Here is a 26,098-nt window from a genome sequence, read left to right as displayed (position 1 = left end):
GTTCACACTTTATTCCCGATCTCTGTACCCATCAGGTGGCATATTGCCTTCTCATTCGGGTATCATTCTCATTTTTATCCCCATTTTAGGCTGAATCATCAACTTACTTGTTCCAGTGGATTTCAAGTATACTCTCTGTCTCATACGGGAAGATAGCTTCTTTACCTTTATCATCTGACAATATAGATTTATTCGCGAGGCCACCAAAAGCCAGAAGCTACAGCAGTTATTCCAACCTTGAGGTTGGCTATCCTATCTATGAAGCATACACCCCCCAGTATGAATAACAAGGGTCGATCTGTGTGCCTCTCTTCAGCAAGTACTTCAATCTTGCTTCGAAGTAAAGCGGGAAACGCCATAATACTGAACTGTCCACACCTGTTAACGGTTGGATAATAATATCCCGAAGCATATAAGTGTGGTAACTTCTAAAGTTCTCTTTCTCATGTAATCTCTTGATGAAAAGGACACAATAACTCCGGTGCCTATTTCCTCTCATCTTGGTTCCGGCAATCATTATCCCGAACACATAGAGTGGAGAAGTCAAAGCAGGGTTATCTAACTATTATAGTGCTTTGAGAACGAAGGACTTCTGCCTTTGGGGATGATCGGAATTGGCATTAATATTGCGGAAAATCCGCCATGCCCTTTTTGTGACTTGTAACCTTCACCGATTGATCTAAGGTACGACTACTACACCCCCTTTCACTGTCTTGATCATCCGCTTTTCGTTTTGCCTTTCTGCTTTTCTCCAATTTTTATTACTTTTTCTCTATTTCGCCGAAAAAATGCTCGCACGCAACCCTATCATCCCGGGGTTCGCACCAGAGCCGTCCATCGTCCGTATTCAAGACACGTTCTACATTGTCAATTCGTCATTCCATACTTTCCCAGGGCCCCCGATTTTCGCATCCAAGGACCTCATTACATGGACGCACATTAACAATGCTATAAATCGCAGTTCCCAACTAGACCTGACGAAATCCGGCACATGTCTCAATGCATCCGATAATGGATCATTGGACAAAGCTCCCGCTACAGGTGGATTGTACGCCCCAACTATTCGGCATTATAATGGTATCACTTACATTGTATTATTATTATTTAATCAGGTTTATTGTCCATATCGAGCCCCTGGGGCTATGACAAACCGTGTGTCGACGGCCTAAGGCCTAGCCTCAGGCCCCTATCAGTTCCTAGGGCTATCCCCTCGTTTTAATTACACTCTGTTCCTTTTCCTCGCCCCATACCGCCTTCTCGCGCAGGGCTTTTGAGCGCTCTTGTTCTCCTTGGGATTTTAGCAGGATGGGCATAGCCTAGGCGTGCCCAGGCTACCCTTCCTGTTAGCCTTCTCCGGTTCGTTCAGCTTACTCTAGGGCTTCTAGGCCCTATTCGTTGTCTCTCTCCGCTCTGTGTTGATCCTTCTGGTGTTGACCTCCGGGAAGGGCCACGTCTGTATTAGCTATAAAGTCCAGTAGGGCTTTAGTAGCTTTAGGTTCCTTGAAGAGCCTGCTTTCCGGGTAGTTTTCTTGTACAGAAGGCCTTGCTATTCCCGCTCTATCTAGAGCTGTATATAGCACCTCTCGTTGACATCGCCATTGCCTGCAGCTGACTAGTATATGAGAGACTGTCTCCCTAGGAGCTTGGCAGTTTTGGCAGGTCGCTCTTTCCCGAGATTTTATGCGGTGTAGATATGAGCTGATAGCTGCATGTCCTACCTTCATCTGGAAGTATCAGCTAGCTAGGCTCTTAGTAGCTGATGCTGCTATAGGATCCAGTTGCCAGCCTCTCCCAGACTTATAGGTTTTCTGAGTCGATTTTAGTCTCCGGTTTAGGCTATTTTCTAGCCAGTGTTGTCTATTTGCTCTCAGTACCTCTGTACGGGTTCTGCGAGTAATTGCTAGTGAGATCTCTCTGCAGCCTAGACCCGGTGTTTGCGTTACTGCTTGTTTTGCTGCTTGATCTGCCCTCTCGTTTCCTTCTATACCTGCATGTCCTGGGACCCATTGAATTATCGGGACCTGGCCCCTAGATAGCAGGTCCTGAGCGGCTGTGCGTATATCAGCAGCTATAGCCTGACCTGGTACAGATCCTGCAGGTTGTAGCATGCGTATAGCTGCTTGAGAGTCAAGTAGTATAGTAATTGGTCCTTGACTTTCTATCTTTCTCGCTAGTTGTATTCCCTGATAGACTCCCAGAAGCTCTGCATCGAATGTAACGAACGGCTACACAGGCGATGAGGAATCGCGAGAATGTAGGGTATGCATTCAACGAAGAAACTAAGGTAGTTTGTGAAGCTAGTCCCGATCGGGTAGTTAGGTCATAGGTTATCACGAAGGAATGTCTTCGGAGGCTGGTCACAGTCCGTGACATTGGTCTGATCGAGGATGTAGCAGGAGCATTGTTAATATTGAAGATCAGGGTGGATTGCCCTAAACGTGAAGAGATTTGGAGGAGGAGAAAGTCTGATAGTGCTTCTTGGTCGATAATATTAGGGCGGAGCTGAGAGGACTGTATACCTTTTTTTTTTTTTGGATATAGGTAAGGACTCTAGGTCGGCCGCTTAATACCCAGCTGTCAGTTGGGGAAAAATATTCGTATAAGGGGTGTCTTTTGGTAATCTTGCGGATGAGATCCTTATATATATAAGGTTCCTGTATCAAGATAATGTCGATACTATTGGAGAATGCCTGGGATAAGGTAATTTCATGAGCTGTAACGTCGCGGCCTACATTCAGCTGGAGTATTGAGAGAGAATCTGTCTGGTAGTTCAAAAATCTTATAGTTTTTCGTTCATTAGAATTCCAAACTGATTTTGTAGTGGTAGTGTGGCGAAGCGTACTGCTCTAGCTATAACTGGAGGGGGGTCTGTTAGTCCTTGTTGAGGGGGAGTAACTGGGCGGGATAGAGAGGTTGTAGGATGGCTGTCGATAGACATATCCTGATCCTGCGAGGCCCCAGGGGTTGCAGGGGCTGCGGAAGGCCGGGAGCAGCATTTACTCTCAATCCGTGCCTTAGAGAGGGTTAAGGAGCAGGTCTTACGGGTCTCAGCCTGCTGGGCCTTTGTGAAACGAGAACCTGGTTTGCTAGGCCGGAGGAGGCATAGGTCATAGTCTGCTGGATAGGGGCCATGGCAGTGTAGGCATCTTGGGGGGCAGGCATGAGAAGCTGCAGCAGCACAATAATTAGTGTGGCCTTCCTCAGTGCTTTGAGTAGAGCCGTAGAAGCGGCAGCGAGAGTTACGTGCGCAAGATAGCAGCGGTTGCATTGCAGGGTCTTAACCCTTCTAGATAACTAGCGGTCGGGTTGAGTGTGGCCGGCAATGGGCGATCGTCCCTGATCCCGGGCACGGTGCCCGGAACGAGAACTACATATGAGTATTCGAAAGAGCTCTTGTAAATCTATTCTTAGCACGGTGCTTAGAATCGAGGGGTGTGTGTCTGAAATCAAATCAGTTAACTAGTTATTTGGGTCGAAGGGGGCTTGGCGACATGTATCACGTGGTGGCGCTAGTGTTTCCCCCCTTTTCTCTCAGCCCTTGGCGATACCTCCTTCTCCTTTGCTCTAAACAGCAAGTTTCCTACCGGCAACAGCCCAACAAATACAACTTGGTTTACCGGCCTCTTGAGAGGCCGATCACATTCTGCAAGGATGCAAGCAGCGATGTTGTCAGGACACGCATTCCCACGCGGAACCCTTACCTGGTTCCAGCCTGGAGACCTCGAGTCTGTATACGACCCAGAATAATCCAAATAGTTCACCCGGAGGCCATGGTTATTATACGGCAGCTGCCGGCCTTCCGGGATTAGGCGAGTGGCATAGTCTGGACGAGTATGCCATCTGTACGCCGCCAACCGTCAGCATTCCTCTCTCAGCTCCTAGCCCCCTGAATTGGGATTTTTGGAGCCAGGACGGTATGCTGGGCAGCCTTAATACCGACACATTACCCGCTGTTGTACCTGATTTTCAAATTGATGCTGGTATGTACTTTGAACTTTTTTACATGACGTTGATGAGACTAAGACGCTGCAGAATTTGTTCCGTCACTTCACTCCCCGTCAGCCGCGAATATCACCCAACCCTATCCATACACCCAGTGCAGTCAGGATGACAACTCGTCCGCTGAGAATCCAGCCTGCGTGACCTTACAAAACCCGCCTAGTGGTGGCAGTTCTACCTTCACCGTGCCACTGGCATCTCGCAAACGAGAGGCCGAGTCGGGAAATGCCCTACTTAAGCGCGAGCGCAATACTATTGCAGCACGGAAATATCGACAGAAGAAGATTGAACGAATCGAACAATTAGAGAAGGCACTTGAAAAGATGACCAAGGAGAGGGACGAATTGAAGTTGCGATTGGCATCGAAGGAGGCGGAAGCAGATCTATTAAAGAGCATAGTGGGCCGGGGCGCCTGACAATTATAGTCTAGACAGTTGGAGTGATGACGGCCACCAATAGGTTCATATGGTTGAAGCGGTGCTAGTAATGTTGCCTTGTTTCTTGCACATATAGCAGGGGTGGTTACAAGCTGCCTAGCAGTGCTAGTGGAGAAAGAACTTGAATAGGTGGTAGTGTATTAGAAGTCGGCAGATCCGCTGCAGACGTAGGCGTTACCACAGCTTTAAATCTAAAATGTATCGGTTGCGCCGAAGGAATATATGCTATCTTTCAGTCACCCCATATCAAACGGGTCATGAAAATAGTCGTCAATTGTTTGCTGCACTGTTTGCCAAAGATTGTGTTCTACCAACAACATTCGGAAAGTGGAAGATGTGTCGTCTGGATGTTTCTATTAGAGTGGCCACACAATCCACGGCGAGGTAACGAATCATGACATCTGCCCGCCTACAAGTCTTAAAAACTGTTCAGAACTATCTATTGCAGTAGCAGATTGGCGGTCTCGGTGTCCAAAGTTTGTCTGGTCTCTCATTACGGACTAGCCCTACCCAATGTACTCCGCATACTTGATGAAATCAGCATCACACCGTAGCCTTTCTATATCTTCAAGCCGCAAACATAATGCAACTACGATCTCGCCTTCAAGAGTCTTCGGCAATACGAAGGTCAACCCCTCTACCTCATTACATCTTGGCTTCCGCACAGCCTCGGGCAACCCCAAACCAAGATTGAAGTCAAAGCGATAGCTCTCCACTTTCGCCCACGAACTGAGAATAAGATCCGTTGTGGTATCGAGCTTTGCGCCAAAGGAGAAAATACTCTTGTCGGATGTGCAACTGAGAAAGGTTGCAACGGCGCGCGTGTGGTTCGCCAAACGGGATTTGTCGTTTAAGGCTGATCGAAGCCGCAAAGCAACACCTCCTAAGGACTCCTCAGTCAACTCTTGAAGGGTAAACCCAGTGTATACATTGCTTTGAATGGGTCCCGGATAGAACGGAGAGATCCCGAGAAGGCCCCGCACATCAACGGCGCGCATGAGAGTAGAGCGTATAGAAGGGTCCAATCGGAGCAGACGGACTCGAGCGACAGATTGCCAGATGAAGGCGGTGAGAGCATCATCTGTAGAGACAAAGGACGGTGATGTGAGAGATCCCATGGCGACCAATTTCAGTCTTATCAGAGAGCAATGCGAAAATTTGAATGACGTCCATGTACAATTCGGTAGAAGAGACCCTCGCACGCCAGACGGGTTACTGTATGGCGCGGTTTTGACAATGTAACGATCAAGCTCGGCACCCATCATGTCACTGTGTTCGAGCAGCGGAACGATATTTCGGCGGGGAAGATTGGTGCATCGAAGTTCCTGGTCGTTGAACGATTCATTCCGGCAAGCCTTTGAAAAGAGATGGATAATGTGGCCTAAGCCGATAGCATCCATGGCATTGTGCTGTGCGACGAATGTAAGAAGGAGACCACCAGCATTAAAATTTGCCTGAACGAGAAACACGGGTGCTGATTCCGAATTGTCTTCGGGGAAAATCTTCCGCGGCGCCAGAATGTCCTGATCGAGCATACTCATTGGGAAATTAGCACGCCGCAGGACTTCCATAGTCGCTACCAAGGAGTCAGGCTGAAGATTTTTCACTACCAGCTTCGGCACATTTTCCAGCGGCCTAATCAAGAACCGGCCTGTATCGCCATCGCCCGAGCCCTCATTAACGACTTGTCCTGATAACCACGGAAAACTTGCATGAAGTCGCTCAAGGCCTCGGGCAAGAGTGTTGATAACCACTGACTGTGCAGGAGCGGAAGCATCAGGAAGAGAAAAGCAGAAACATGACTGAATATTGATCGTGAAAGTCTGTTGACCAAAAATATCAAGACATTCATCCATGGCGCAGGGGTATGCGAAGTGAGAATTTGGCGGATAGGTGACCAATTTGTGCCAAATTCTCCCAGGACCCCCTGTGGGGCCATTCCATCAAGCCACCCACTGATTCGCAACCTATGCACTATGACTCATAATGAGTAGGTATGGGGCTTATCCGAAATTGGGCGATCCGCCGCAACTTTAAAAATTCAGCGTTAACCGGAACAAGAAACTGCAAGTATATAGGCACGTTCCGTTCCATATAGGCATATGGCAAATCATTTCGGTCAATACTGCGTCTCCTACATCTCCCGTTGGATGGAGTTGCACAATAGGGATACAACGAGGATTAATTGGACCCAGGGCCAGCCACGTCGATGCCGGTGAAAAGCTACTTGGTAAGGACTGGGCCGTCACATCTCCCGCTCCGTGACTGACATTACTATGTGATAGCGGGTGTTCACCTACAATGATCGCCTGGGATGGGCTCTCAATGTTATCGCCTTTGTCTGCATGATAGCCTCTGGCACACTGCTCCCCTTGATGGACCTAATCTTCGGTAAAGTCGTGTCTGTCTTCAACGACTTCGCCGCCGGAGCGCTCAGCCCAGTGAAATTCCGCTCTGACGTGATGGACTACACGTAAGCTCCTTCATCGAACCTTTCCTGGCTCAAGTCCCACATTCAGCATGGTTACTGACACGGGCTCCAGGCTTTGGTTCATCTACCTCTTTATTGCCAAGTTCGTCTTGACATATACTTGGAATGTCAGTGGTATTAGTCTTTGATATGTCTAAGGATTAGCTAATCTTGCCAGGTCCTCGTTTCTATTTCTGCAATTCGCACAACTAAGAACCTCCGAGTGAGCTTCTTGCAAGGGGTACTACGCCAGGAGGTTGGCTACTTCGATTCTCCGGAGGCAGGCTCCATCACTGGTCAGATTACTACTAATGGCAACCTTGTCAATGGTGGCATCTCCGAGAAACTTGGTTTAATTATCCAGGCGGTATCGACATTCGTGACTGCGTTCGTAGTATCCTTCTCGGTGCAGTGGAAGCTCACACTTATCATTGTGTGCATTGTGCCGACGAGTCTTATCGTTACAATGGTGACTCTCGCGATGGATACCAAGTATGAGCAGGAGGCCATGGGTCTTTACGCGAAAGCCGGCCTGGTGGCTGAAGAGGTACTTTCGAGCATCCGCAACGTCCATGCTTTTTGGACATATGACTTCATGTCCAAGCGATACGAGGCGATCCTGGAGCAAGCGAAATCGGTTGGACACAAAAAATCGCCCATCCTAGCCGTCTTATATTCATTCGAATTCTTCTGCATCTACGCGGGATATGCTCTTGCCTTCTGGCAAGGCATCCGCAGATACGCGAGCGGCGAAATCAGCGAGTCAGGAAAAGTTGTCACGTGAGTACATAATAACTTCACAGCTGCTAGATATGGTATATTGACAACCTATGGTGTAGTGTCATCTTTGCCATGGTCGTCGCAGCTCAGGCTCTCACGCAGGTGGCGCCGCAAATTGTCCAGATTTCTAAGGCTGCTGCGGCCGCAGATGAGATATTTCGGATCATTGATCGCGTATCCAAGATTGACCCTCTGTCATCTGGAGGTATCAAACCCGACAGCTGTCATGGATGTATTGAATTCCACGATGTTACCTTTTCGTATCCATCTCGATTGAGTGTGCCGATCTTAAAGAGATTGAGTTTGTCAATCCCAGCCAACAAGACTACCGCGTTAGTCGGCACGAGCGGTTCCGGTAAAAGCACTATCATCGGTCTTATCGAGCGATGGTACGCGCCTTCTACGGGTGCAGTCACACTGGACGGCCACAAGATTGAAGATTTGAATTTGAACTGGCTACGGACTAACGTTCGCCTGGTCCAGCAGGTAGGAACACCATAATTCTCAGCTTAACTCTTTGTTAACTTGTAGTAGGAGCCTATTTTATTCAGCGGAAGTATATTTGAGAACGTAGAACACGGGCTAGCATCGACAGAACTGAGAGGCCTACCGCGAAGCGAGAAGCAAAGACTTGTTCAGGAAGCTTGCAAGGCGGCTTTTGCCCACGACTTTATCGACCAATTACCGGAGGTACCTAGCAGTCTCACCTGGTATTATTACAATACATACTTACTTACCATGAAACTTGGCCTAGGGTTACGATACCCAGCTTGGGCAACGCGGTTCCATGCTTTCCGGAGGTCAGAAACAACGGATCGCCATTGCGCGCAGCATCATTTCGAATCCCCGCATTCTCCTGCTGGACGAGGCTACAAGTGCATTGGATCCAAATGCAGAACGAGAGGTACAAAAAGCGTTGAATAACGTAGCCTCTGAAAGGACGATGGTTGTGATCGCACACCGCCTGTCTACTATCCGCAATGCTGACAACATTGTGGTCATGTCGCATGGTGAAGTTATCGAGCAGGGCACTTATAGCGAGCTTATTGCTCAAGGCGGCCAGTTCGCAAGACTTGTCCAGGCTCAGAATCTAACACACGGCGCCGTGGATACCAGTCAGCAGGATAAAGTTCAAGATGGCAGTGACCTAGGTTCGGAACTAACGGAGGTCCCCTCTATTACGAACTCAGCGAACTCGGTGTCGGCTGCTCCCGAGAAACGCGAAAGTAGACTACGTTACAGACTAGCAACTTGCGTTGCCATCGTTCTCCATGAGCAGCGGGCTTTATGGCCAATCTTGACCATCGGTTTCGCATGCTGCCTGGATGCAGGTAAGTAGGCACGCAAAGTTTAATTTGAATGGGGGTGACAAAAGCTAATCTCTAAGGCCTGACTTATCCTGCTATCGCGATTATCTTTTCTAGGGCTATAAATGCCTTCGATAATCGAGAGGATGGTTCAAGTAGTCGTGGAGATTTCTACGCCCTTATGTTCTTTGTGGTGGCACTGGCGAATGTGCTGGCTTACGCGATTTTCGGCTGGGTGAGCAATGTTGTAGCCCAGCACATCCTCAAGAGCTATCGTCTTGAACTCTTCAGCAACATTATGCGGCAGGACATGGCATTCTTCGACTATCAAGCTCATTCTACCGGCGCCCTGGTGTCGCGCTTGTCTGCTGAACCACAGAATATCATGGAACTTTTTTCTATGAACCTCGGGATGATTTTTGTTAACATCGTCAACGTGGTCTCTAGTTGTGTTCTGGCTATAGCAATCGGCTGGAAATTGGGCCTTGTACTTACCTTTGGTGCTCTGCCTCCATTACTGGCGGCAGGTTACGTGAGAATTCGTCTTGAATCCAAATTGGATGAGGATACCAACGAACGGTTTGCTAACAGCGCTGGACATGCTACGGAAGCCACTCTTGCAATACGCACCGTTGCCTCCCTTGCGCTAGAAGGCTGTACGATCGATAAGTTCAGCCATTCTCTACAGGGGATTGCTGAGAGATCATTGAAGGTTTTGGTTTGGAATATGTTCTGGTACTCACTCAGCCAGTCCATATCATTTTTGGCGATGGCACTTGGCTTCTGGTAAGTGCTCTACGCTACAGTTTTGTTGTAAAGTGTTTTTGCTAACTTTGCCAGGTATGGCGGTCAACTTCTATCGACAGGCGAGTATAGTTCCATCCAGTTCTTCACGGTTTTCATAGCGGTCATCTTCTCTGGGGAAGCGGCTGCCATGTTTTTCCAATTCACTACAAGTATCACGAAGGCACGTACCGCAATCAACTATATATTGACCATAAGATCGCATGTCAATCCCAGTATGGAAGATAGCCCTTCTGAGAAAGATGAGACAGGAGATGGACGTGGCGCAGCTATCGACCTGCAGGAACTTTATTTTGCATATCCACAGCGCCCACTTTTACAAGTCTTACAGGACATTGATACACATGTAAGTTTGCTCCTGAGTTCCTCGGAGGATCCACTTTTAATATTGTAGGTTGAGCCTGGCACATTTGTTGCCTTCGTTGGTCCCTCCGGCTCTGGTAAGAGCACAATAATCAATTTGCTGGAGCGCTTCTATGAGCCGACTTCTGGGAGGATTTTATACGATAATTCTGATGCGACTGCAAGAAATCTGAGCCTCTACCGGTCCGACATTGCTCTCGTCCAGCAAGAACCAGTACTCTACCAAGGATCGATTCGGGACAATATAGCTCTTGGCCACGTTTCGTCCATTCCACCATCTGACGAGGCCATTATGGCAGCTGCTGAATCGGCAAACATCCACGACTTCATCCTTTCTTTACCCGAGGGGCTCAACACCCCCTGTGGTGCTCTGGGCACGCAGCTCTCAGGAGGCCAGAGACAGCGGATTGCAATTGCCAGGGCATTTATACGGAACTCACGTCTCCTGCTTCTGGATGAGGCCACAAGCGCCTTAGATACGGAAAGTGAGAAGGTGGTCCAGGCTGCAATCGACCGGGCTTCGGATGGTCGGACGACTATTGCAGTGGCGCACCGTCTAAGTACTATCAGGGACGCTGATTGCATTTTCGTCTTTTCAAAGGGTCACATTGTTGAGTCGGGAAGTCATTCTAAGCTGCTCAATTTGAGAGGCCTGTACTTTGAAATGAGCATGGGACAGAGCTTGGGTCAATCGGCGTCCTGAATTGTCCACTCCTAGTACCTAAAATGCCGATACACCTTGTTCCCCAAGACACTGGCTGTAATAAGGGTAAGATATGCACTCTACAGGTGACAAACTGGCCAGGAATTGCGATGGAGGACTCCGTGGATCAATGTTATGTTTTCCTCCGACCAATGCAGTTGCCACATTTGTTGAAAGCCTTGGTGAAACCGAGTTTGGTCATACCAAGTGATGACCCCTCTCACGAATGGAGTTCTATGTTTCCACAACCTCTTCTACTCTCCAGTCGGTTCCCACTTGTGGACCTTGCTCTCTGCTCTGATATTGGCACAAACATGTGACTGCTCTATCGAGTACACTAACTTCATCTGTCATCGAACTTCTCAAGCACCGGATCTCACTTATCAGTCCAACCTGTGAGACAGTCTTGTAAAGTATGCTGGCCTGGAGTGAGTGTCAGTCCTTGAAAACAAAGCAGTATTGAGTCGACAGCGGTAATGGTAAAGCCATGATAGCCAGATTAATTGATGTTGATTGACCTGAGGACAACTCTATTACAGCCGCGGAACTGCTTCATATATATTCGTTCTCGGTGGCTGAAACAATGTGACAGAGATGAAAATATGTATATATATAATGTGACCACCTGGATTATGATAAATCAACAATCGACATATCTGCCTTTCTGCCCATCCGCACCGTCCCGCTGTGCGTGCGCCACGGCGTAACCGTCACTTTGGCCTTCTTTTCTTCTAAATACACAAATTATCAACGCGCCGGGCCTGGATCCAAATCAAATATCTCCCTTTCGTTTTGCGCTACTATTGCTGCTTCAATTAATGTCTCGCTCTCCTATGCTACTATGGGTGGTGGTTTGCGATTGTATCTTTTCTAATAGCCCCTTGCGAATCTCCTCTCTTCTGCTCAAATATGTGCACTTATTTATATCAACTGTGACGTCCTGAGCATGCAGCAATGCCCTATACCAGGGTATATGCATAGTTTGCACTGTTTGGCTCGTTTGTCTCACACAGTGGGTTTTGTTTACTGAATCATACAGTAAATCACTATTTTCTTCTTCTTCTTTCCTCAACCTAGTGTTTCATAACTAGCCTACAATAAAGATCATTTCTTCATTCCTGAGGTTGTCACACTCTGATTGATTGCCTAGCGTGAATGAAGTTTCTATTTAGCCGTGGTTGAACCGACCCACCCACCGGCGGAAGCCGGTGGGTGGTCTGCAGCGCAATGGAATTTTCACCGCAAAGGAAGAAGTTCATATTTTTATCATTTTGAAGCCATACAAACCACCAAGCATGCCTAAATCTTGCAAAATTCGAGAAGAACGTATAAATGAAGCCGCTGAGTACGCTCGCTGCAATAAAAATCTCTCTATCGCAAAAGTCGCGCGAGATTTCGATGTTCCCTACCGTACACTCCACGGACGCGCTTCCGAGAATCGATCGCCTCGTACTGCTCGAATCCCACAAAATAAAACGCTCAATGAGTATCAGGAGGAAGCCTTGAAGCGGAGGATCATCCGTATGGATGATCTTTATCTTCCTATCACGATATCGATGGTTGAAGAGATGGCAAATCGGACCTTGCAGCGTACGGGATCGGATCAACGCGTCTCTACAACATGGGCCTATCGCTTCAACCAGAGGCTTCCTGATCATCTCAAATTGGAAAAGGTAGTTCAAAAACCGAAGGAAAAGAAGCGATTAGATGCCGAAGATGTTGGACTGCTCCAATTCTGGTATGATCAGCTCTCCAACGTGCTTAAGGGCCTTCCCGCGCGCCTCGTATACAATTTCGATGAATGCGGTTTTCAACCAGGCAAAGGAAAGCGTCAAAACGTCCTGACTAGGAAAGGCAGAGTTTGTGATCTTGCCGAATCTGAGCATTCTGAAAATATTACAGCGCTTGAATGCATCTCTGCAGACGGCTGGATCAAGAAGCCGCTTTTTATCTTTAAAGGCAAGAAGTTTATGGAAAGCTGATATCACGAGGATCTGCCTGACCTCTATACTGCAGTATCAGAAAAAGGCTATATCAACAATAAACTCGCGCTTGAATGGCTTCGCTTATCTCACAAGGAAACACTGAATCGTACAAAAAAAGGAGAAAAACGCGTGATTATCTTTGACGGTCATACTTCCCATAAAACAGTTGAATTTCTTCAACTCTGCGAGACCTACGAGATTATTCCTTTCTGTTTTTTATCTCATACAACGCAGATCTGCCAACACCTTGATGGGACCCCTTTTCTTGCATATAAACAGAAATTCAAAAAGAACAATAATGAGTTATCTCAGAGGACCGGGAAGCCCGGAGATAAAGCAACTTTTTTGAAGCATATCGTGGCCGCGCGCGCGGAAACCTTCAAGCAACGGCGTATACGAGAATCCTTTAAAGAACGCGGAATCTTCCCTCCAAATGGATCGTCAATCATTGAAGCGCTTGAAGATCCTCTACCGCCGATTCCGTTGATATCAGCGCCTGATCTTCGGCCGTATGGAGAGACTACGCGTCCTCCGAGTCCTGTCTCTTCAAGCGTTGAAAATACGCCTCTAAGAAGCTCTATACAGGTTCAGAAAAATGAGAAAAAGATCTCTCAAATCTTGACCCCGAAGGTCAAACACAACCTTGAGCGTACCCTACACCATGCGAAGATTCAATGTGAAGATCTCGCGAATACGATCACTACTCTTCAACGAATAGAGGCGCTTTTGGGCCCGCGCAAGCGAAAATCGACCAAGCGAGAAGTAAAGGGCCTTTCGGATAGCGGAATATTGAGTATTAAGGATGCAAATGGCTCTATCGCGAATAGAAGGGCGAAAGAGGCTGCCAGCAAAGAGAAGAAGTTGAAAAAGGCGTATAAAGAGAAATACGGCTGTTTACCGCCTCCAACTTGCAGTCCCTAATGCAGAATCGCCTAATGATTCTATTGATAATATTGCTTTTTACGATCCTCCACGTGGTCGATTGATATATTCAAATTAATACGAATTGCTTCATTTCTTCCTTTGCGGTGAAAATTCCATTGCGCTGCAGACCACCCACCGGCGGAAGCCGGTGGGTGGGTCGGTTCAGCCACGGCTATGGCCAAAAGCCCTGCATGACTTCCAGTTTGGCTAGGGTTTACGATAATAAGATCCTTGTCAGACTAACACACGCAGTCACTACCCAATCGCAACGACATACTTGCACCCTCCTTTAGTCGAAGGAATCCTTCATATCGAACGTTTCCAGACACTAACCCAGTCCGTACCCTTCCCCATTTCGTGTGACCGAGCTGCCTTCCAGTGATCGATTCTCCGAAAGCCAATTCCCTGGCCTAGTTCTTCGTCCTGAGAGACCATTGCGCCCCCCTCAAAGTCATACCAAACCTTCTTTCCTGGATTGCCCAAATGTGTCAAGTAGGCGGAAGAAGGCGCAGCATAGGGCGGACCACCAAAGAACAGTTTCTTAAATGTGGGAAACTCCACGCAGACGATTAAACTATCATGATGCGTTGACAGGAGATCCCATAAGCGAAGAGCCCACGCCGGGCGTAACTCAGGACTGAGTGCGCAGAAGAACTGGTGTGTTGTGATCAGTTAACCTCAAACACGAAACCGACAAAAAGAAGTATTGGCTTACAGTATAGTCGTAGATGAATTCGAATTTATCAACTCCATCAGCTTGCTGAATCCATTCATTACCGAAGAAGTCACCGAGGATGAACTTCGCCTTGCCGCGACCAACTGTCTCATCCCGTATGGGATAGTCGGCCGCATGCTCCTCAGCCCAAGCTTGTGCCTTCTCCACTGCCGTCGTGGATACTTCAAGGCCATAGGCGTCGTAGCCCAAGCTAGCCAGGAGGAGAACGTCGTAGCCGCGGCCACAGCCCGGCACGAAGGCCCGCTTACGTCGGAGCTCTCCATTCTCTGCGACCAATGGTGATGAGCCAACAAGGTCCTGACGGTCTTGCATGACATCCGTAAGGGCTGGATTGGGTCTCCCCTGGTCCCAAGGGAGGAAGTCGCCTGCGTCCCATAATGTCGACCAGCGATCGTTAGGAGGTGGACCCTCGCCACTGAAATGCTCTAGCAGACGAAGTCTGCTATCCTCGGTGAGAGGTTTACCGTTGGTCTGCGGGTCTCCCATGTTCGGAGGTAGAGAGTGATTGCCTATTTTTCAAACAAGGTATAGGTGAAAAATGGTTCAGAATCTGGTCAGGTTCGGCGGGATTGATGTCCTGTGGTTCAGATATGATGCACAGGTTGATAGGTTTAATTTATATCTGAGCACATCCAATTCCTTTACGTACACACATTTCTTACGTCATGCGTGTAGTTCAGAGCAGTGGGACATGTCGGTCGGATGATCGGATCAACTTGACCGTGTTTGCAGTATTTCATCAAATACCTTGCTTGATGTGCCTGAGCACGCAATAAAGCCAAACTATGGCGAATAACTTGATTTTGCAGGGGAAATGCATGCAAAAAGGAAAGATCCCTGATCGAAAAGGTGGTCAGGATATCAACTTTCGAGAGGCTGCGAATCCCATCTATGAAATAAGCTTCGACACTAGTCCCAGGCGGGAAAGAGTTGGTGCGAAATCCCGGGGGAAGTGGCCGAATACGGAAGGCGGTATTCAGCATGGAGTATGGCAATGGATCACTATCTACTATGGGCAGACTCTCGAATTGGCTCATTTACTAATAACCCTAATTACTGCGAATTAATCTTAACTGTATTAGATTCTTAATGTAAAAACACTAGGCCCCATAACTTGGTCAGCGGCGATATCAGCAGCATTAGAAGTGCAGGTGGCGAAATCAATAGATTCCTGTTTCACACCAATGTAAACAGACAAGAATGGAAGCACTCTAGAGAGGCGGTAGGTCATTCGTAGATTGAATTGGAGGGGGAGATCGCATGGTTTGGGAGATGAAAACCGCCAGGTGACACAATCAACCCATCAATCAACCACTGGGCTCGCACCTAACAAGATTACCATTCTGTTCACTATGGACGTGGATGACATAGCCCCCATCTCCTCCATACGATGACTACTCTTGCAGTATCTTATGGGTGGTGCTTTAACCCTCTTGCCCCCGGAAATATCAAATTCGACTCAGCAATTGGCCGATTCTGCGTCTCACAAAATACCTCACCCTCCTTGCCTTAACAAATGCAACCCTTCGAAAGCCGGGATCGTGGCAAGTTAAGGAATCTAAATGACGTTTTAAAGGTTATTCTAGCATTTAATACCCATGGTAATTATTGCGAATGCCTATAGGAGATAGAATACGAGGGGAGGTGCTTAAAAGAGCGCACAATAACGAGCGTGGTTCGACTATCCCTGGTTCTGACGCCTTTCAAATCATTCATTGGTATCATCTTTAGCTCTTTTAACAAGCGAAGCAATTATAACATACCATTATGGAGCTTGAGTCGGACTGGAAGACCTACAATGCCGATGCATTACGGGAGACAGAGTATCCGATGCTCGAAGGTGTCTATATATCTATACTCCAAGAAGAAATGAGGAAAGACTCCACGCTAACGCCTATCTTCAGGGGAGGTGTATCTAGACCATACTGGGGCCACTCTCTACGCACAGTCAGCCCTCAAAAGCTTCGTTAACGAGATGTCAGTCAACCTGCTGGGTAATCCGCACAGTGACGCAAGATCTTCTCAACTCTCTACCCAGAAGGTTGAAGAGGTCCGGAAGCGTACTTTGGAATTTTTCCACGCTGACCCTGAGCACTTCGACTTGGTCTTCGTGCTGAATGCTACGGCGGCGGTCCGGCTTGTTCTCGAGGCACTGAGGGATTTTCCCGTTTCCAAAAGCCCGACGAACATGTTCAGGGGCCCAGGGCTCTGGTTTGGATACCATATGGAGTCTCACACTAGTATCGTAGGCGGACGGGAACTGGCCGATGGCGGACAGCATTGCTTCTTGTCGGACAAGGAAGTCGATTCGTGGTTGAAGGCAGAGACTTCCAAGGAAGACGATAACAGATGCCCGGGGCAGACGTCCAAGACGTTTCAAGTTGGCCTGTTCGCCTACCCGGGACAGTCCAACATGACCGGGCGACGCCTGCCCCTTGACTGGCCCACACGGTTGCGAGAATCAGAATACGCACCGCACCAGAGGGTTCTCACACTCTTGGATGCTGCGGCACTAGCATCCATGGCGCCGCTGGACTGTCTTCGTGACCCAGAAACAGCACCCGACTTTACAGTTGTCAGCTTCTATAAGATATTTGGCTTCCCCGACCTGGGTGGCCTAATCGTGCGCAAGCAATCAGCGAACGTTCTCCTTCAACGGTCATACTTTGGTGGAGGCACTGTTGAGATGGTGATTTGCTCGGACCTTCCCTGGCATTCCAGAAAGACTACAGACATCCACGAGGCTCTTGAGGACGGCACCGTCCCATTTCACAGTATCATTGCGCTTGGCTGTGCCCTCAATACCCACGAGAAGCTTTTCATCTCCCAGGAGCATGTCTCCCGTCATACCTCCCGTCTTACAGCGCACCTTTTCGAGCTTCTTTCCTCCCTGCGTCATACAAACGGCGCCAAGATGTGCGAATTTTATCAGGATCCCAATGTACGCTACGGCGACAGCAAGACACAGGGGTCTATTATTGCCTTCAATGTTCGGTCTGAGGATGAGCGATGGCTACGTCTATCTCGTGTTGAGGAAGTTGCCAACGAGCACCGAATCCATCTTCGTACCGGCGCGGTGTGCAACCCCGGGGGCCTGGCAAAGGCATTACACCTGGAGGACTGGGAGCTCTTCCGGAATTACACGGCGGGTGTTCGATGTGGGTGTCGCAACGTTCTAGTCGGCCATAAACCATCCGGAATCATCCGCGTGAGCATGGGTGCCATGAGCACACTGGGAGATGTGGAGTACTTCGCCAAGTTTATACACAGTCTTGCTGGGGCTGCTTCGTTTCCTCCACTAGAGCCTCTGCCTTTAGCATCCCCGAATACCCTGTACCTCCATACATTGATGATCTACCCTATCCGCGGCTGCTGTGCGTATCTGATCCCAGATAAGATGCCCTGGCAGGTAACCTCGTCTGGTCTACGATGGGACCGAGAATGGTGTCTGGTAAATCTGGAGCACGGATGCATTCTGGATCAGAAACAGGCTGCACGTCTGTTATTCATCAAACCCCAGATCGATGCGAGCAGTGGGACAATGCGTATCTCTGTCCATCGCTCGCTGCAAAGCCAGCCTAGGCTCAGGGATGTTCTGCAGATCCCACTCTCCGAGGAGGACGAGAAGAAATATCCCTGGGCCATGTCCATCCGTAATGTGCAAGACACCTCGAGCAACGCCATCCACCAAGTTCGGGTCTACCACTCTCCCGATATCATCAGCTTCTTCACTGCCGCAACGGGCGTTCGCTGCACCCTGGCAAGGTTCTCGGACCCAGGAAGCCCCCCGGGCCTATTGGAACGGTCTTCGCAGACTCAATTGCCCGAAGTCATCGTCCGCTCCCAACGGAGTCCTATCATCGCCCGACCCCCAAGGCATGGAATAGAACCAGAACCAGAACCAGCCGAAGACCTGCAAGCAGAAAAGCCACGATCGCCCCCGGTAGCCCTGAGCGAAACTTTACGTGCTAATGTGCTAGCCGTTTCTGATCCGGCCTGCGGCCCTCAGAAACACTGTTTACTACGCATTGACGAGAGACAGACAGGTACTGATTGCCACTACGCACGTATGAAACCAATAGAAATTACCGCTGAAAGACAAGGCCCCGAGGTGTTTGAGGCTACCAGTCCCATGGTGAAGATGGTTTGGATGCCTAGTGTTGAGGACGATATATACTTGAGGAGCAAGGATAGTGGAATGTTGCCAATCCACACGGGTCAGATCGTTCAGATCTAAGATCCAAGACCCATCATGGACACCAGTCAGGACCAAATTTCTTTCGAGAAACGATTGCCTGTTTGATTTATGGTGTTATTGAGCCCGCTTTATTTGAATGAATGCTGTGCTATGTGACTTCTGAGGTTAAATTAAACGATTGTTGGCTGGTCTGACATGAAACTATGAATAGTTATATATATGTTTCCATGACATAGCTAGCGAATGTACGCTGAGATGATGTGGCCTCGGTAAACTAGACGCCACGCAGAGTCCGTTAGGTTGTCTTTTCTGGCACGTTGTTTCTGCCAACCATTTCTCGAGAGGATCTTTGATCTCATTTGCCTGGGCTGCCATCTTGACGAGATCGAGAGACAGCAGCAACAAACAGATGACTGCTTCGTATTGGGACGTCCTCGACGGAGGGCACGAGTAGGCTATAGTTTACGTAATCATAATGAGGACGAGGCTAGGTACCCCCCAGGATAGCCCTAACTTGGTTGGGAATGTAGGTTTGTTCCAACACCAGGAGTCAGCCCTGATTGGAAGAACAATCACAGTTGGGTATGAGTGCGCAGTATTGACAGATGTAACAGTAATTTTTACAACGGAGGCGCAGACGCTCGTGGCGCCGCAAGTTGGAATTTGAATCGCGTACCGTTGGTGGTGGGGATATATAGTAGATTCTGCTAATTGACGCAAGTTGGGGGCTTTCGCCCAGACCCGGGGGAACAGGGATAACCCTAGAAGAGATGCTGGATTTGGGGCTTAGGAACGCATACCTCGTCTCTAGGTATGCTCTGTGGATGCTGGGTTAGTGCCATGGGCGCATATAGAAAATCGGATCGGTGAACTCAAGCACCAGGTTGACACGGTACTTGGCACTACTGAGTGTTTTTGATTCCACAGGCCAATCAGCCAGCAGTTCCGATTGGCTCCGCTGTAAGCTGTCTTTTGGATTCTAATATTACAGTGTACTGGTGATGCTTGGCCACCCATGTTTCTGCTGACCTGATGTGCTCTAATATAATACCCTGGAGCGGGAGCGGGAAAGTTTCAGTAATAGAATGGCTGTGCAGGCTGTGGTCGCTGCCATGCGTATGCTCGATCTTATTATAGATGATCCGGACGCCACTCGTTTATACAATATTTGTCCATGGTTGTGGATCCTACATTACATTATGCAAGCCGTGACAGTCTTATTCCTGGAACTATCGTTTGACAGCGTCCACATGTAAGGGGAAAGGCCCGCTATTCTCGCACTATTCAAGACGTCCATACGGTTGCTTCACGCAATGTCGGAAAGGAGCATGACTTCACAGCGCGCATGGCAGCTATGTGATCGTGCCCTTCACAAGCTAGCTACCAATGCGGAGTATAACACCAAATAAATGCGCGGCGCACATTCTAATCAACGAAGCTCCAGATCCTGTACTTATTTCCTGCCTATACGGCCTTTTTCGGCTATACCGCATGACCTACTGCTTCAGATATTATGAGCATTGTTTTAAGAAATCTACCTGACATCGGCTTGGTTCTACTTATCGTCCTGATGTCCGTACGATTCTATTTATAGCGATTGCTCAATATCTCTAAGTTTAAACATAAGTGCCTTGATTAGACCTATTGGGACGCCATTTTAGAACTGAGGATGGAAAGTAGCTTCTGGCTCTGGGCTTCCGAACGAATCAAAGATGTCCTGCTGAGTCAATTGGCTCGCTAAATACATTCATGCGAATCAGAAGCCAAGCTATTGCTTTCTCTACTTCTAAGCAGCAGATATCCTGATATCATCGAAATAGTAGGGCACCAACTGCTATAATTAGCTTCAGTATCCCCGTGATCCTACGCATAGTAAAGTAGGAGAGTTGGTTGATATTAAAGGATACGAGAATTTCTTTTTATGAACTCGGCTTTCCTTTCTTTTCATATCTTAACTAGTTAACACTTTTAGCCTTTTTCAACCTCCATCCTTATCCCTGGCAAACACGACAACAGACAGAGGCAATATACATAGTGAACCACTGCATTCCAAATGTGCTGCGACCAAAATCTGTGGTTAGTTTAGCCGAGTCAGGAGTATCTGGAGAAATCAAGTCTATATTGTGGAACCCAATATATTCAATAGAGCCGGCGTTGTTTTGGAGAAAACCGTTGAATGAAGGTGCATGGATGTACAGACAGCATAGGTCCAGCTGCTGGAGATGCGGCAAGGTGCAGGACAGCAATCTCAATGGTGACCCTGATCCGCTTAAAAGTAACCTTTGAGTATAACTTAGTAAATTGCACAGATATAGTCTTAAAGTCCGCGATCCTAGTGTATCTCATGAACAAAAATATCGAAGCTCAAGGCTCGATAGATGAATGGAGTTAAAAAAGGTCTCTGGGTCGTTTCCGGTTTCCAAGCCATTATAAATGGCCTAGAAATGATGCTCAAGTGACTTTTCTTTCATGGTCATATGCGTGTCCAAGTAAAGATCCACCCAAAATTCTTCTGCAAGTGTCCGACGAAAGCATACGCAGAAGTTAGAACTCCATCAGGTTAGGTAATTGCTTTCCAAGAGCAGCCGAAAGCAGTCTCGAGTCTTCACATCTTTCCATGATTCCTTGTTGCTCCTTACATATACCCTTGAATGTATCGTAGACGATCCTATACGGGGGAAGTTTCTCAGCCGGATAACCCACGCTAGACAATTGTTTAGATCCCCGTCTATGATGTTCAATGGGGAGTATATTGTTTCTGAAAAACTCGAAATCCATTATTTCTGGGACACCTTAGCAAATCCCAGAAATGCGATCTCTTGAGTGCTCACCTTAAACACTTCCGGGACTACGTAAGTAAAAGAGGCCACGTGATGGCGTAATTCGGATGATAGAAGCCGTTGTAGCGACATAAAACTAGAATCCGTAAATTCGAAACTGGCGTTACAGAATACATGTGACATGCACCCCTCCCATTGATTAACACATGTTATGAAATGCACAGGGGAAGGAGGGCAGAATGACACTGTATCGGCTATACGCACGTAGCCTACTAAGGAGCGAATGCCTTTTGAATGATAGGGCTCTTAATTCCCTTGCATTACGATTCAATCTCTTCTTCTATGGATAGATCAAGGGTTAAGTTCCCCAGGGGTTCGAGTGTGCTGGCCAAGCCGCTAGATCACGTAATCTCATAGATTCGTATCAGTTCTCGAGGGTTAGTAGTTTTGTTAGTAGGCTAGCTTGAAGGCGCTTCTTCAAGTGTTCAACATCTTCAACATCCTATTCTCGGCAGTTGACGCGCGTCTGCCGTTTCTGGCACGGGGCGGTGGGTGTTAGATCGGGGAGAGTGGGTGGGTTGTGCTTATTGACTTGGTTAAGTGGTGTCGAGTCGACCTGTGGCGATTGCAAACTGTCGGGATGACATCCCTCTGCTTGGTGTACGCATTCTTGCGCGCAGCCGTGGCTCCGGTGTTATGACTGCCCAGTGTCGAGACGCGGTATTTAGGGATAGCTTAGAACCTGACCTGACTTAACATCTAGAACTATCTAATATGAATTACAATTGACCTTTGCTTTACACTTGTTTGCGAAAGCAATGTCACACCTAGGCAATTCTTTTGTTGATTATACCACTGAGCTAGGCCATAAACAGTCAAGATGTTCAATAATCAACCAATCATTTGCATGGCATTCAGACTGCCAAGGTGGACGCTAGCCATACGTGACTTAGACTAATCCTCAACCACCAACACAGAAGATTCGGGGTTGACGCTACTTTTGCAACCAACGGTACAAGCATACAGACTGTTCACTTGTGTACGCAGGACCAGCTGGTGATACTAACACAAACCGAATTGAACCGAATTGAGGTCCGTACCGCTTCGAAGTTCGGGGTCTAATTTTGATTATCTGAAGGCTTTTCCTCCCAAAGACAAGGATATGTTGCCTCGGTGGGTGCTGGTACATTGCAGCATATCTTTCCGGGGATGAAAATTTTGGGGGATTCCCTCTTCCCCGCGGCGGGAGAAGCAATTGTACTCCACTCCGTATGTCACGATGAGCCCATCGGCATTTAAAATGAGGGGCTGTGGACCAAAATCTGCCTTGAATAGGCTTCTCCCAGCTTCCCCCTTCTTGGTCTTCCCTAACTCACTTGTTTTACACTTCCATCACCGCATCTACCGCAGATAACCTACTATGTATTCCACTATGGCCACTCCTGAAATTCCGAAGAAGGCGAAGGCTGTCGTCTATGACAACCCCGGCACCGTATCCACCAAAATCATGGAGGTCGACGTTCCTGAGCCCGGCCCGGGCGAAGTATTGGTCAATCTGTATGCTCCCTAACGCTTCACACATGGAAAACCACGTCCATCCATCCTCCTTCACCTGCGACTGACTTCTGTAGGACGCACTCGGGTGTGTGCCACTCGGACTACTGCATCATGGCGAACAGCGTACAGCTCCCATCTACCCTGCGACCTAAATCTATATTCACTCATTAACACCAACCCAGTGGAAAATGCTCCCCTATCCCACCCAGCCCGGCCAGGTTGGTGGCCACGAGCGTGTGGGTAGAGTTGTGAAATTTGGCCCCGGCGCCGAAACCTCTGGTCTGAAGATTGGAGACAGAGTTGGCATCAAGTGGGTGGCCAGTGCCTGTGGCAACTGCCGTACGTCCACCAACCTTCTCAATAAACTGTCCATGTAACCTCACTGCCCGTAGAGCCCTGTCAGGCCGGCTCCGATGGCCTCTGCTTCTCCCAGAAAGTCTCTGGGTACTACGCCCCCGGCACATTCCAGCACTACATCCTGGGCACCGCTAACTACGTGATGCCCATCCCGGACGGACTGGCATCCGACGCGGCGGCCCCCATGCTCTGCGCGGGAGTCACCGTTTACGCGGCGCTGAAGCGCAGCAACGCCCGCCCGGGCCAATGGGTCGCCATCGCCGGCGCAGGCGGCGGCCTGGGTCACATTTCCGTGCAGCTGGCGAGCAAGGGCATGGGGCTGCGCGTGGTCGGAGTCGACCACGGCAGCAAGGCAGAGCTGATTAAGGCGTCTGGTGCGGAGCACTTCGTCGACATCACCCAGTTCCCCACAGACGACAACGGCGAGGCCATCTCCGCCCACGTCAAGTCGCTGGCCGAAGGACTGGGTGTCCACGCCGCCGTGGTATGCACCGCCTCCAATGCCGCCTACGCCCAGGCCCTCCAGTTTCTGCGTTTCAACGGCACCCTCGTGTGCGTCGGTTTCCCCGAGAATGACCCCCAGCCAATCGCCAGTGCCATCCCTGCCGCCATGATCGGGAACCACTACACCATCACCGGGTCGGCTGTCGGCAACCGGCGCGAAGCCATCGAGACTCTCGACTTTGCCGCCCGTGGCATTATCAAGACCCATTTCCGCACAGAGAAAATGGACAGTTTGACTGGGGTGTTCAAGGAAATCGAGCAGGGCACTTTGCAAGGAAGAGTAGTTCTTGATCTGTCTGGTTAGTATAACTATGATTCAGGCTTGTTGAACGGATAGTGCCCTGCGATGGATTACCAATTTGTTCGCTCTGTATTTAAGAGAGATAGCGTAAGCGAATGCCCGATTAACCGGCGAGGGAACGTTATCCGCGTAGTTGGGTTGATTGTCATGCACTTGACCGACTTGTTGGGCAGTGGAAGATAAGTCAGATCTCAATATATAACTCTATGACATGGATGAAATTGATCACCTGTCATCTATCCGGAGGCTAGAGTGCAATACCCAGCAGGTTACTCCGGCGTGAAGATGGTCGCTGTATGTATAAGTCTTGCTTCTGTCTACAGGAGAATGAGCTTGGGTGGGCCAATTCCTGCTCTTGAGGTATAATTTAAATGAAATGCAACGTAAATAAAGGTAATGGGACAAAAACAGAAGTTCCCAGGCAGACACGTTATCTCCATTCCTTCCAGAACTAGGAAGGCCCTATGGACTCTATGCGTAATTTTTATTCGGACACGTCGAGTTCTAGGACGAACCCCAAGTTGAACCCCTGGTCAGCATCCTAGAAGGATTAGTGGCGCTGCATATTGTGCCAAGACGAGAAATCAGATTCGGTTGAAGACACGATTGACGCTGTCTTCCTGCTTGGCCCGGGCAGTTCTTACTTGCTGCTGGTGGTTCCCCGGCGCGAAGGCCGGTCGACGCGGAAGGAATAGGGCGGATTCACTGGAAGCGAGACGTTCGCGAATGGTGAGTGTTGGAACAATATTGTCAACCAGGCCAGAGAGGTGGAGTATCCTGACCTAATCCACATACCGCAAAGCACCTTGCTTGGCCTAGACTTGGCCTACCATTCCAAATGGCATACCAAGGGATCAGGAATGCATAGGTGTAAACAAGTGGAACTATAAATAGCTAGGCAGATTGTAGTTTAGAAATGACACTTCACTTTTACCCACCGAGCATATACCTACATTCAGCTGAATCGATAGGATATCTGCTTAGGGCAATGACCAAGTCAACCGACAGTGAGGATGGTGGGCATTTTTACAACGGTCTGGCACCTTGCCGGTGAATATGAAAGCCAGTTGCCCGGTGGTGGTCGCCGCCAGAGCTGCAAGGAAAGACTGGACAAGAGCAGACAGAGAAAAGTATACTATTACCCCAAGTCCATTACAGTACTATGACCGGTTCATCTCGTCATCGAAATATGACCACGAAAAGGAACGAGTAAGATGTACCTGTCCTAAACCAGAGCAATTTGTCGCCGCCGGGGGGTGAGACAGATATATCCTCAATAGACCCCGGCGACTGCCTCCAGCTCACTATAGGCGGGGAGAGAATCAGCCCTACATGCTAATATAACACAGTTATCTCAGTCTGCCACCATGTTCTCTTACCGAACTCTTGTTCCCCATGATTTGAATGGCACCTGGTCAGTGCGGACACCGTCCCTCTCACTGTCGCCTTTTTCCATCACGCTTAGTGTTATAACACTATATATCTCTAGTCTCCATCTACAGGAGAAGAAGCTGGGGCAAGCTGATTCCTCTTTCTGGGGTGATGATAATGCATTACTGCATCCATTAAGGTAATGGGACGAGCATAAATGGCTATATGGGCATATTTAGCACCATCCCCTTGAGTCTATATTCATAATTTTTGCTCTGACGCGTCGGGATTCTTGTTTAAGCCCGAAGTTGAAAATCCTGGTTAACTTCCTCGAAAGGGTTAATAGTCCTGCTTCCCAGCTGCCAGGTTGAAGCCGCGGCCGGCAGGCGTCTTTCCTCCTGCTTTGCCCGGACTGTTTCTACAGTTACCTACCTACAAGATATATCACCTGCAGAATAACGGACATTATAGCATGAGCTAATTGCTGGTCTGGGATTGGGACAGAAAGATGCAACAGTCTGT

General features: G+C 48.6%; 7 protein-coding genes across 7 annotated transcripts; 5 read left to right on the top strand and 2 right to left on the bottom strand.

The window, feature by feature from the left end:
- Window positions 1-3,651: 3,651 nt before the first annotated feature.
- On the top strand, window positions 3,652-4,415 carry KD926_000262 (bZIP transcription factor; the record flags this gene model as incomplete). Its single annotated transcript, XM_053104201.1, has 3 exons — window positions 3,652-3,665; window positions 3,712-3,980; window positions 4,033-4,415. The coding sequence occupies 3 exons, from the start codon at window positions 3,652-3,654 to the stop codon at window positions 4,413-4,415; spliced, it is 666 nt and encodes a 221-aa protein (XP_052952523.1).
- Window positions 4,416-4,942: 527 nt separating this feature from the next.
- On the bottom strand, window positions 4,943-6,292 carry KD926_000261 (trichothecene 3-O-acetyltransferase; the record flags this gene model as incomplete). The annotated part of the gene is made up of 1 exon (XM_053104200.1): window positions 4,943-6,292. The coding sequence occupies one exon, from the start codon at window positions 6,290-6,292 to the stop codon at window positions 4,943-4,945; it is 1,350 nt and encodes a 449-aa protein (XP_052952522.1).
- A 353-nt stretch (window positions 6,293-6,645) lies between these two features.
- Window positions 6,646-10,863, top strand: KD926_000260 (ABC transporter ATP-binding protein; the record flags this gene model as incomplete). The annotated part of the gene is made up of 10 exons (XM_053104199.1): window positions 6,646-6,666; window positions 6,722-6,909; window positions 6,980-7,034; window positions 7,085-7,686; window positions 7,746-8,172; window positions 8,221-8,376; window positions 8,441-9,017; window positions 9,074-9,779; window positions 9,834-10,143; window positions 10,192-10,863. The coding sequence occupies 10 exons, from the start codon at window positions 6,646-6,648 to the stop codon at window positions 10,861-10,863; spliced, it is 3,714 nt and encodes a 1,237-aa protein (XP_052952521.1).
- Window positions 10,864-12,158: 1,295 nt separating this feature from the next.
- On the top strand, window positions 12,159-12,845 carry KD926_000259 (uncharacterized protein; the record flags this gene model as incomplete). Its single annotated transcript, XM_053104198.1, has 1 exon — window positions 12,159-12,845. The coding sequence occupies one exon, from the start codon at window positions 12,159-12,161 to the stop codon at window positions 12,843-12,845; it is 687 nt and encodes a 228-aa protein (XP_052952520.1).
- Window positions 12,846-14,078: 1,233 nt separating this feature from the next.
- KD926_000258 (S-adenosyl-L-methionine-dependent methyltransferase) lies at window positions 14,079-14,994 on the bottom strand (the record flags this gene model as incomplete). The annotated part of the gene is made up of 2 exons (XM_053104197.1): window positions 14,079-14,426; window positions 14,488-14,994. 2 exons carry the CDS (start codon window positions 14,992-14,994, stop codon window positions 14,079-14,081), a joined length of 855 nt encoding a protein of 284 aa, XP_052952519.1.
- A 1,281-nt stretch (window positions 14,995-16,275) lies between these two features.
- KD926_000257 (Pyridoxal phosphate-dependent transferase) lies at window positions 16,276-18,745 on the top strand (the record flags this gene model as incomplete). Its single annotated transcript, XM_053104196.1, has 2 exons — window positions 16,276-16,348; window positions 16,413-18,745. The coding sequence occupies 2 exons, from the start codon at window positions 16,276-16,278 to the stop codon at window positions 18,743-18,745; spliced, it is 2,406 nt and encodes an 801-aa protein (XP_052952518.1).
- A 4,161-nt stretch (window positions 18,746-22,906) lies between these two features.
- KD926_000256 (zinc-dependent alcohol dehydrogenase) lies at window positions 22,907-24,208 on the top strand (the record flags this gene model as incomplete). Its single annotated transcript, XM_053104195.1, has 4 exons — window positions 22,907-23,043; window positions 23,118-23,166; window positions 23,226-23,382; window positions 23,436-24,208. The coding sequence occupies 4 exons, from the start codon at window positions 22,907-22,909 to the stop codon at window positions 24,206-24,208; spliced, it is 1,116 nt and encodes a 371-aa protein (XP_052952517.1).
- Window positions 24,209-26,098: the final 1,890 nt, after the last annotated feature.

The sequence above is a fragment of the Aspergillus affinis genome (assembly GCF_023601865.1).
Source record: "Aspergillus affinis strain CMG 70 chromosome Unknown NODE_106_length_126688_cov_89_299950, whole genome shotgun sequence".
In the NCBI taxonomy this organism is placed as follows: domain Eukaryota; kingdom Fungi; phylum Ascomycota; class Eurotiomycetes; order Eurotiales; family Aspergillaceae; genus Aspergillus; species Aspergillus affinis.
This window is presented reverse-complemented; position numbering and strand designations above follow the sequence as displayed.